At 35.4% G+C, this 12,613-nt stretch overlaps 1 protein-coding gene across 1 annotated transcript in view; it reads left to right on the forward strand.

The window, feature by feature from the left end:
* OTOGL (otogelin like) overlaps positions 1–12,613 on the forward strand; it is a 148,889-nt gene that overhangs the window by 48,219 nt on the left and 88,057 nt on the right. The window contains exons 18-23 of the mRNA XM_033431337.2: positions 594–718; positions 3,183–3,392; positions 5,284–5,449; positions 6,219–6,293; positions 7,528–7,580; positions 9,179–9,341. Of these exons, the coding sequence (XP_033287228.1) occupies positions 594–718; positions 3,183–3,392; positions 5,284–5,449; positions 6,219–6,293; positions 7,528–7,580; positions 9,179–9,341 (792 nt within the window). The remainder of the gene's footprint in view (positions 1–593; positions 719–3,182; positions 3,393–5,283; positions 5,450–6,218; positions 6,294–7,527; positions 7,581–9,178; positions 9,342–12,613) is intronic.

Here is a 12,613-nt window from a genome sequence, read left to right on the forward strand (position 1 = left end):
CGTGGGTGAAGAGTGCCTCATACCATCTCTCCTTAATTTTCACTTGGTTTGTTTGCCCAACCTCACAGTGGAACCTCAGTATGTCAGGCCTCATAATGAAAATTGAAATACTGAACCAGCAGTGTAGACTATTTCTTCTTTAGGACATTTGTCTTTACCCTGAAAAGAATCACGTGAGCTCCCTACCTCCACCTCCCTAAACCACACGCATTCATGCTTTGGTTGTGTGATATTTCATCAAAGTGGTGTGAACTACGTTTGAATCTCACCTCTGACACTTAGCAGCTGAGTGAACATTAATATTTCTCTAAGCTTCTGCTTTGCCTTCTCTCTAAAATGGGGATAATGGTGTGTCCTTCACAAGGCTGAAATGATTATTAAATAAAACCATGTATGTCCACAATTTGACACATTGTAAAATCTTAATAATAAGAAGCTAACACCGTGTATACTTAAAGATGTAATAAAACATTTCAAGCTTTAAGATTTCTTTGTAAATTAAAAAAGTAGTATTCTCTTTTTTCAATATTTGAAGACTCTGAAGGAAGGAAATGAATGGGAGAGGCTAAGAGAATATTATATTTGCTTTCTAGTTCTCCATCAGGCATGATAGAAGGTACCCCACAACTTCATGCAAATGCATGGAGAGTTTCCTCCACTTGCTTTGCACCTGTTCATGTTCCTATGATGGACCCCTGCAACATTAATCAACAAAACAGTAAGTCTTTCTGCATGTACACCTAAGAAAAAGTTCTCTCTATTACTGTAATTTTGTAAAATTAGATAGTGATTTTAAATTCTGATTTTCTTCATTATGATAAAATCGATGCCATTCTTTATGTATTTTTATTTAATACATATGCCTCTTTATGTAATCTAGGTTACTTTAAAAAAGAACTCCAGAAAATGACTCTTTTATTTACTACTCTGCATTCATAAATTTACTTATTTTAGGTGTTCAGAAATCCCTCAACTGTTCCCAGATGTGAGCTAGCATTTTGGGTATTTCAGATTATTTAAATGCTAAAGAAAAATCTCTGGAAGTATTCTAATAATGCTCGTATAGTCTTGGGATATTCAACTTCAGTTCCACAGTGTGACAGTGCGTGTGAATTCTCCTGTTTATTGATGTCACACTACGAGTTCCTACTCACAGAACATATTATGGCTTCATAAGCAGGAAGCCAGTGATCCAGAGAAGCTTTGTGCCGTCAGGTGTGTAACAATTTGAGATTGTCGTAGAGTTCCAATTTACAATGACAGTGCAACTCACATGCCAAGAATTTTTGGCTGTATTTTTTTTTTTTACTAAAGCCACAGCAGACCACGTGAAAGGCTATTTTACTGTTCAATAAAAAAAGGCGTATTTTTTTTTTTCAAAATCACTTTGTGAAAGAAAATTAATGTGCATGCTTAAATAGATATTTTTATAATTTAAATTTGTTCCTTTATTTTGGTTGGTTTACTGTTTTTATGTAGTTTTAAAAATTCATTATTAATATTGATTGAGTACCCATGAGAAGTTAGTAGAGTTTCTGGATTTTGTAGTGGTTGTTTGGAAGGATTCTGTTTATTGTTCTATGGTCCTTATTATTAACTTATAGTTTTAGTGTCCTGGAAAGAAAACAAGATAATCTTGCTTTTAGTGATTTTTTTTTTTTTTAATCTAGGCCAACTTCTAATTTATCAATTGGACTTTACTCCAATTTTCTCTGGTTGTTTCTTTAATGACCTCCTTTATTCCCTACCATTTTTTTATATATATATTTTTGTCCCCATATCTTATGTCTTCTATGACATATATATTTTAGATATTATTTTTCTTCACCTTTGCCATGAACTATTATTTTTTAATTTCAAATAGGTAAATTCAAAAAGATCCCCAAAGAAAGGAAAATAAATAGATGAAAGTCAACTCTGATATGGATTCTGAAGGATATTTTTAAACAAGGATTTTCTGAGTCACCCTTTCACTTAATGTCAGTAGGAATGTTTTTTGATCTACAAATCTTTAGGGCACGCAATAAAAGCTATTGCTTGGAGATCCTGGGAATTAGGAGTATATATGCTAATAGTATGCTGTTATAGTCTGTCATTTGTTTTCATATATTATGTGCATAACAATGCAAAATATATAATACTCAGGTAATTACTTAGATAATTACCATGTGTTTCCAATAATAAATATATTTAAAATCTCAGCAAAAAAAGTTCAGTATAATTCCTCAGTAATGAAAAAATTCTATCTCTAGCAGCTCATCTTGTCTCTCAAAGACAATGACAACTCAAAGATTGATTAATTTTATCTGTGAAGAAATCAATGCAATCAAGGTCCATTGCACCAAGAAATCACAGGACGAGGCTTTTTCAGAAAGATGAAATCCAGATTGTTTTGTCAAACTTGGTTACTCCCATAAGGAATTATATCTGAGCAGTCATTCTCAAGGAAAAGTCAACACATTTCAAGAACTTATTATACACATCCCCTCAAATGGCTTGGTAGTGATAGCTCATAGCCTTTAGCATATGTTCCATTACCAATTTCTGTTCATTATTCATTTACTCACGTATTTGTCATAGATTCATTTATCAAACATTATTGATCTCCTAATATTTACCAGACATTGTGCACTATGCCTTGCGCAGATACTGCATTTAACGACTATGTGGCATCTACCTCATTACCATTTACCTCAGAGACTCCATTGGAGTGAGATGATTCCTAGTCCTTCCTGGATAATTGTGTATCCCAGGGAATTGCCGTAACGTCCACAATTGACACTGCTTTTATTGTGTGTGGATGTTGGGAGGTAAACCTTCTAATATTCATCAGTTCTTTATAGTAGAATTAGGGTGATTTCCTAAGATGGTCCTCAGGCGGTGGGGTAATTGAGGCCACTTCTGTCAGTTAACCCTTCTGTTGCTCAACTTATTCAGGTATAACACAATACTCTTTTTTTTTTTTTGCTAGAAGAATATTAAATATGGATTAAGTGCTGTTACCAATATTACCAAAAGAAGTATAAGCTGAAAATATTGGCTCTTATTGAAAATAATATGCAGTACAGTGTTATTTCTCGGAAAGCAAGATGCTTGGATAGTGCTGGAATTTGATACTTCAGGGGTATTTGATACTAGCTAGACTAGTAAATGAAGTGCTAATGGGGTTCTTTGTCTGTTAGTTGGATATGCAGCACACTGTGATGTTATCCACCAAGAGCTCTTTGCTCCTTGCCACATCTATATTAGCCCTGGGCTGTACTATCAGCTATGCCGCCATGATGCATGCAAGTGCGGAAGCGCCTGCCTATGCAATGCTCTTGCCCACTATGCCTACCTCTGTGGCCAGCATGGTGTTCCCATCGATTTCAGAGCTCAGATTTCATTCTGTGGTGAGTATGATGGCATTGTCACTGATAAAGATGATCAAATAACACTTTAGAGATTTTTGTATTTGTAATTACCACTATTTTTTAAAATAAAAAGTCAATTTTTGCTTAGGTTATTTGACTTATTATAATGTGTAAACATGAAAAAAGTGAAATACTTTATTTCTTAAAATTGGAGCTCTGTTGGATAAGACCAATGGGTTTTGACTATTTTTACCATAAGCAAAATTAGAGTGTAGTTGTATGGTTTGAAATATGCAACAGAAATAATTTGAAACATTTGAAAAAATTCTTATAGAAATGTGCTAAATATTGGAAAGTATGGGAAAGCATTATGTGGTATAGTGACACAGATTTGTAGGTAAATAGGTAAATTATGCAACAGACAATTATTATCTCAAGTTCTTAGGGCTTGAATCTTCCTGGTTACGATGTCTGTTGTTATCATGCATAGTAGATTGTTTCCTTTCCTTACTGTTCTATAATTTCTTTTACGATTTAATCTTTCTTTATCAAGGCTGCCCATTCCCCTTACCCCCATTAGAATCTTCTGTGACCTGGGTTTCAGGAGCTTCATTCTCTCCATCTCTTCATCCCTCAGTGGTTTCAAAAAACTTTTTCCTATTATTCCAGGAGTAACACTGGCCAGTTGTGATGTTAATTTCTCAGCTTGGGCTTTCTAAGACAAAAATAATGTAAATATAAAGGTAATGTAAATTCATATACCAAACCTGTGCAGGAATTTGATTTCTCAGAGGATACTTTATTTCATCAGAGACCCCACAGAGTTAGAGAAGCTTTCCTGGCATCTCCCTGTACTATGAGCAGATTTCTTCTAGTCCAGAAGTTGGCAAATTACACCCTTGGGCTTCCCGTGTTTCTGAAAATAAAGTTTACTGCCCATATGTTTGCATATTGTCTATGACTGCTTTTGAGCTACAGGGGTAGAGTTGAGCAGTTGTGACAGAGACTGTATGGCCAGAAAAGTAGAAACTATTTACCATTTAGCTCTTTACAAAAAAAGTTTGCTGACCTCTGCTGTAGTCCATCTTTTCAACTGACGATGGAGATTGTTTTGGAGGTCCAAGTTAAGCGTCTCCCAATTCCTCGCCCTGAAAAGGACCAACTTTCATTTTCCATTTCCTTAAGAGTTAAATATCAGGTCCAAGATTACTGGGACCCATCCTCCCTTCCTCTACTTAAAGTTCTGAATTTTATTTCTCTCTTTACTTCTGGCGTATGGAGAAGTTACCCTCCACCGCCATTTTTTTCTCACAATATCAATTATACATTTAACATTATTTCAGTTGTGTTTTATCCAGCATTTTTGTTTGTATAAGTGTGTTTTTCGATTATTTTAGTTTGCCTACTGTAATCAGTTCAGTTTGTTCTAAAAAGAAATTGGAGGGTTTAGCAAAAAGTGCAAACATGATTAAAAAGGCAAAAAACAGGAGCTGTGAGTACAGATTGATAAAGTCAAGTTTTGTGCTAATTGTAGAGGACTAAAAGTTTACTTAGGATTAAATAATGTCAAAGAAGAAGGTGGTGTCAGTATAGCAGTAAATAAATTTAAAATGTGAGGAAGGGAAGTTTATTTAGACGGATAAAATGGCTTAAAAATATTTTAAAAAATTATAGCACAGACTGTTAAAGAATGTTATGGAATGTCACCCTTAAATATATTTCACATAGAAATTTTGTTCTTCTGTTACACTGAGGCAAAGAATTATTTTATTTATTTATTTATGATATAGGATTCTGTAATGTTCTAGGTTTATTGATGTAAGATATCTTCTTTTTTCATGATTTATGTCTATCATAGACTTATAACCCAGCATAAAATGCTTCTCGGCCCTGTGGAGATCTTTCTCAACTGATGCTTCTTCGTCCTCAGGGGTGGTGTGCCAGAAAGGCATGATGTACCATTACTGCTCCACCTTCTGTCGCCGCTCCTGCATCTCTCTCTCTTCCCCAGAACAGTGTCCTGATGACTGTGCTGAAGGCTGCAACTGTCCCGAAGGCAAATACTATGAAGACACACTTAGCTTTTGTGTGCCCATGTACGTCACAGGAGTGGGTTGACAGCGTCCAGTTTTTATCTCTTTTCTCCCTTACAGGATAAATGGGCTATCATGCCTCTTTCCTTTCTTTCTGTTTTTTATCTAATTGACTCAGCACCATAAATTTTTCCACTATTAAACAGTCACTTTTTCCATGAAACAAGCGTCCGTATTTGCAAAGATCTGCTTGTGAGTTGTTTCTTTAATAGTTCTTAATGTCTTTACCTTTATTTATTTATTTGTTAACCCTGTATGTGTTCACAAAAGCTCTATAGAAAGAGCTAAGGAATCTGATGGTTAATCCTGAAGTTTATTCCCACTTGCTTTTGCCATATCAATAATGATAGCAAGGTTTATGTTTCACGGTCATGTGGCAGATTTTAGTAGCAGGATTTTAATGTCTCTCAGCGCTCAGAAATTTCTCAAATCTCATATGACATTAAGACTTTTGTTGTCTACATAAGGCTAAATGATATACCAGTTGTGTTTCTCTGAAGTGCCTTCAGGGACTTTTTATTTGGTGACAAAAACAACACAGTCTGTTCTGTCACTAAAACAATACAGAGCTTGAATTTAGAAAACAAAATCTAAAGCTGCACAAGGCTTCACATTTGTATAACAGAATTGCATGGGATCTCATGGAGTAATGTCATTGTTAGACTGTGCATTAAAATTACCAGTACAGAGCATATGGTCTGCTTGAATTTCAGTGTTTTTTTTTAAAATTTATATCCTATTTTGTTAATTTAACCCTTTCTTTTCCTTGCAGATTTCACTGTCGGTGTCATTACAGAGGCAGCATTTACCAACCTGGGGAGCTCATCCCAACGCTCTCAGGCTTATGGTAGATTTCAGTGATGGTGATTGTTCTTGACAAGTAACATGTAATCATATAACTTCTTAACCAAAACCATAAATTGAAATATGACACCTATAATTTGAAAAATACAGATAACCTTAATATATACACTTTTAAATCATATATATTACATTTATATATATTAAACCCTAATATATATATATATATATATATATATATATATAAAACCACATGTATATATTACATTTCAACATGGAGTGCCTAAGTCTTGTGCTCATAACTGCAGAAAAGAGCTATGAATTGAAGTTTCAAATAGTGAAATGGAAGGCCTTTGATCAGTTTGATTCTCAAATAAAAGTTAAGGATGAGATGAGTGTTCAAATACTGTAAGTTACTGAGGGGTTTTAGTTTTGTGGTTTATCCACTGACTTATTGAGAACTGGTGTGTTTTTCCTTATCATGATACCTTCTTAAGGGATTTTCAAGATTCACATTGCCTGAATTTGGTTTTTGCCTTATGCCCTGACTTTCGAACTCAGGTTGCAAGATTGGACTTCACTCTATCTTCCACACTGCTGCCAGAATGACTTTTCTAGAATTCAAACCAACCATATCACATCTGTGTTTAAGGTCTTTAGTGACTCACTTCACGGATAAATTCTTAGTGTCTTAATAGGAGCTGGCCTTTGACTCTTTGCCATCTGCATCCCCTGTCACTTCCCACATGGTACTCTGTCGCATGGAAAGCTGTCCTACCCCTACATGGCTTTGTACTACATCTCCACTCAGTGTGACAGCCTTCCTACTTTAATCTATATCGTAACCTTCATCCCTTCTTCAAAACTTTCCCGACTTTATCTTCTTTGACTGCCCTGATGTCAATTGCTAACAGATTTTTAAACATTTTTTGGTGCTTTACTTCTATGTCTTAAACGTTTCTATGTTGCATGTCACACTGGCTAAATTATTTATTTGTATGTCTTTCTCTCCTACTAGAATATAGTAGGCACTTGGCTAAAGACTACGAATTTTGGTGTTTGAATTCCCCATGCCTGTCACAGTGCCCCACACGTATCTGAGTGTTTGATAAAAATATGTTGAACTGAAATAGCTCTCTTCGAATTGGACCTACACCAATAACTTATTTGTAAAAATGAAAAATCGTATTTGTCAATTCTTGCATGTTATATTGTTTTTGAAATACAGAAAAAACTTGAGGTTTGGCTTCATGAATTAACTACTTGTTTACTTCTACCAGCCAGTGTTCAAATGGGACTGTGAAATGTGATGAATTAGCAACACCCTCTGCTGGTAAGATCTGGGTTTTTCCTTAAAGAGAATGTGCCTCTAGTCCTGCTCGTACTCTTCGGGCAGAAGTTATTATCCGTCACAGCCCTCCTTGCCAATGTGCATGGAGGAATAGCCTTAGAATGTTTCTCAGCATGGCACTCTGGCGCTTCCTAACTTTTTTCACATTCGGAATTATAATATTTGTAGGACAGTGTGGGGTGGACATATAAGGCTGCTTGGGGGCAGAGCTGATCAACCCAGGGATGCTGCCTTGATGTTGCCTATCCCAGCACCACCCCAGGTGCCCCAAAGGCTTTAGGGATATGTATCCAGACACCTGTCGGAACTCACTTGTGCAACAGCAGTTAGGAAACCCTACTCCAGACCAGCAGATTCTAATGTACACACAGTCACCTGGGGATCTTGCTAAAATGCTGATTCTGATTCAGTAGGTCAGGGGTGATGCCTGCAACATTTCTGTTGATGGCTGAAGTGATGCTAATGCTACTGGGTCCTGGGCTACATTATAAGTAGCAAAGCTTTAGTACTAGCAGCCATCAATTAGAAATGGCATGTAAAATGACATCGACTGCCATCTCTCTTGAGGATATCATCTTACGATTGCATATCATTCCTGAAGATCTTATATATTAGGAGACCCTTTATATTACTTATTTTCACCACACAAAAAGCCTCAAATTTTTGGTCACTGTGGAGAAATTCTAGGCAAATACTAAACAAAACTACCTTTTGTTGATTTTAATGGGCAGGAAGAGTGTAGGCTGCTAAAACTAATTGTGAGCTATTGCTTTGTTATTTATTTGCACAGTTATGTAATATATTTTATAAATTAGCTTTAAATTATATGCCCTGGATTCAATTTATGAGGATTCAGGCTGTCTAGGGCTTCTTTACAGTGTATGTTCATGGACCACACACATATTCAATAGCTACTAGGCCCTCCCTGCCTTGCCCCATTTGCGTCAGGGTGGCTCAGCATTGAAGAAAAGGATGCCCAGGTGGCCAGACTTCTCACAGAGGAATCCCCAAGATTCCTTTTGGCCCTAGATAAGGGGTGTTATTTAATCCCTCTGAGCTCAAAAGTTTCTGGAGCAATATGTAAGCCCTAGCCTGCCTGTAATTATGTCCATTTTCTGCACTTCTACATTATAGTGAGGACTAATGTAAATAATGACTCAGAGGTGAAGCAAGATCTAAAAGTATCATGTGTTTGTTGTAAGCATACAACTTTGTAAAGTTTAAATATACTGTACTGTCAGTCCTCAAAAATTGATAATGTATGTTTGGATTAATCAAAATACCCTGGTTCTTGATCTCAGAAAATTATATACTAGTTGTCTAGTTACTGCTTTATGGAAGGCAGCTAAAGTTTTCAAACTCAAAATAGATTTTGGAAATTTAGGTGATTAAAGGAAATCTGTCTAGGGAATGTTTGTAAGCTCATGAACCAAACATCACAGAGTAAGATCAGTTATTACTGTTAAATGCACTGTATTCTATGGTGAATTGTGTTTTGATGACAAATGCATGTCAATAAGATTAAATGTATAGAGCAAATACAAAGTTAAGGGTATTTTATCTGTGCCTTGTCCCTGAAGTTCACATCTGCCCCGAGGGAAAACAGTATTTCGACTGTAGGTTTCCTGACCCTGAATTACCAGCTGGTGGTGTAAATTGTGAAACTACATGTGCAAACCTGGCTATGAACTTCACTTGTGCCCCATCATCACCCTGCATAAGTGGCTGTGTTTGTGCTCCAGGGTAAGCCTCTTTTTCTTGAATGTTTAGAATTTGATAGAAAACACAAGAGCACTTAAAAACATTACTTATAGGAATAGCCAAAATTGTGTTCTGACTAGTGGTTCACTTTGAGTTGGTAACTAGAAGACTGTTGTAATTATTTTTCTGTGCTCATGGAACATATCACATATGTTATGTGTGAGATGCATATCACATGTAACACATGACTAAATAATGTCACAATATGTTATGTACACAATATAATTAAAGTAATGCAGTGAATCGAGGAGAGAACTCATTTCAGGATGGACTTGGCATTTACCTCCTGATTCAGCTGCAATTTTGGGAAAATGATAGTGAGCCACTCTGTATTCAAAACACTTGAAGTACATATCTTTTGTATATTCTGTTGTGTTGTTACTATTGTTGATTTTAAATTATATTATTGATGCCAACTGATCTACCTAATGGATGTTACAGAAAATGGTGTGTTGAGGCTACTTAGGGCAGTGGCTAAGAGTGGGAGCTCTGGCTTCAGACACACCTGTTTCAAATCCCAGCCCTGCCGATATCAGCTGCGTGATTTTTCTGCAAGTTCCTTTAAACTCTCAGGCGTTGTGAAATGTGGGGTGTGTGTGTGTGTGTGTGTATACACTCAATAAGTATGGGCCACTATTTTATGGCAGCATAATTTACTCTTATCTTTGTAAATTTTCTTTAGTAGCAGAAATGCCTAGTATACATGGAAGGTAAATACAGAATCTGGTGGCTATTTGCTTCCTTGCAGGCACACGTGGAATGTGGCCTCACTGGCCTTCCTTCTTCTGGTAGTGAATAGAGGCAGTGCACAGAGGGAGGGCCACCTAAGGCAAAGAGGTCACCCATTCTTTCTCGATGAACGTACTCACACAAAGCGATTCCTGGGCTCTATTCATATAAACCAGGAGCAAAGAAGACAGAGGTTTTGTGGTCTGTTTCCCAGGAGAGTCACATTTGTCTAAATGGTCCCCATCTGGAATAGGCTGAAGAGCCAAGTAATGGGACTGTATCAATCTCTTTAGAAAGAAAGGACATAGAAGGAGTGTGAAAGAACAAGGCCTTGCCTGGGAAAATAAAGGCAGGTAGAAATCAGGTCATACAGCAGCTGAGCAAGGAAGACATTTTAGTAAAAAGGACAAGGGAAATAAAACCTTTATTATAGTAAAATAACTGAACCCTACAACATTGCTTGATTTGTTTGATTTATGACTCAGAGATGCATGGCTGATTAAATAAATCTACATCCTAATTTTGTTTCATGTGCTTGTGGTTGATGCTATTATTTAAAAAAATATCTATTTGCTGTCACCTTTGACTTTTAGTTCAACAGTGATTTATTAATTTACTAGTCAAATTTTATTACAAAAACTTAAAGTAATTTCCTCCCACCTTCTCTTATTTTATTGAAATAAGTATAGTTGGAATTGACTAAGAGGCCTCTCACTGTTTGGAAATAATTTTGTTACATGGAACTTTCTATTATAAAGTTTTTTTTGGTAGTATGATTTGTACTGACTTCCACATGACCTTGGCTCACTTATTTTAGGACAATAAGCCTGGTGTCACTTGTTTTCATGGGGCTCCTTATAGTGCCAGCAGTTCATCGACTACAAATGGACAACATACCTTAGCTCAGAAATCATTGTGGATTAAAGAAATGGAAAGTCATATAGTGGAAAGAGTCATATAGAAATGGGTTAAAATGTTGGCCCTCTTTCTTATTAGGTAAAGTACCTCGGGACAAATCTTAACCACTTGGAGTCTCAACTTTATCTTTTTAAAACGGGTGTAATACTATCTACTTCATAGATGGTTGAGTATATGCAGCACACTAGTCATATGGTAGGTGCTCAGTAAATGTTTATTTTATTATTAACTCCACTTCCCAAACCTGCTTAAAGCAGACAATTCACAGTGATTTACAGCTCTCTTCTTCCAGTTTTGATTAGTTATGAAAAACTCATCAGTCATCAGTGTAACCATTTAAAACCACTAATTTGGCTGGTTATTTAAGAATTGTGCTTACAACATTTAATGGAGTATAATCTGTAAAAATACTGAATCACTATGCTGTACACCAGAAGCTAATATAATATTATAAATTATACTTCAATTAAAAAATTAAATATATGAATAATATTTTAAAAAATAAAAGAAATGTGAATTGAAAAAAAAAGAATTGTGGTTCATTTCCGTGAGGCATCCCTTATCTAAACAATTCAGCAGCAATGTTAATGAAGCACCTAATATCTGGGACATTGTGTTAAGACACAGGGATGATGGTGCGAAAATAAATATATATAAGATAACAATAGAATCTACCTTATGGAATTGTCACTAGGATTAGATGAGTTAATGATGTATTTAAAGTGGGTGGAACAGTGGCTGGGCCATAGTTAACACTCAAAAATACTAGTTTTTGTTATTGTTCTTATTTTCTCTGTAAGACGTTTAATGAATTACTTGCAGTTCATTGTGGTAAATCCTCCAATAAAGGTTTGTACAGATTGCTATATATAGGGAGTGTGGTACATAAAAGATTGCATTGAAAAGATTGCACTAAATTGACTCTTGAGTGATGAGAAAAAAATCTTTTAGTTTTCTAGGCAGAAGAGAGATGCAATGCTCAGGGAAAGTGGCTAGAAGTTTGGAAAGGTTGAGGGGAGAAATTATGGACTCTAGGGCACTGTTGTCTGAAAGAAAGAAATCTGAATGAGTTGATGGATCATTTATATAAATTGTTTCATTTCTTCACCTTTACTCACCAATTGAGTGTCTGCTATGTGCTAGGCATTGAAACACAACCATTAACAAGATATTCATGGTCTTCCGGAGTGAAACTTAAAGTCAAATGGATAACATATACATTAGATAAACTATGAGCGAGGAAGCAGAGCACTAAAGGAACATATGTGATTATTTCTATTTTAGAGAAGAGGCAAGAAGTCAGGAATCCTGACTTCTATGTTAATTTTGACAACATGGAATCCTCACATTTTAAAGCAAGTTCAGAAAAGAACTATGTATTTTATCTATTTTTACTAGCTAGATTTGAATGTTGCTATTACTATTTTATTATCCATTATTTATTATTTTAATTTCTTTTATTATATTATAGTTATACTATTATATATTTAAATTATTGTATGTATTTATTAGCATTTTATTATTATTTATGGAAGCTATTTTTGAGAAAAGATTTTAGGAATATTGAAAAATATATGTACATATTTATATTAAGGGTATTGAAATAT

The sequence above is a fragment of the Orcinus orca genome, chromosome 11, assembly GCF_937001465.1.
Source record: "Orcinus orca chromosome 11, mOrcOrc1.1, whole genome shotgun sequence".
Lineage (NCBI taxonomy): Eukaryota > Metazoa > Chordata > Mammalia > Artiodactyla > Delphinidae > Orcinus > Orcinus orca.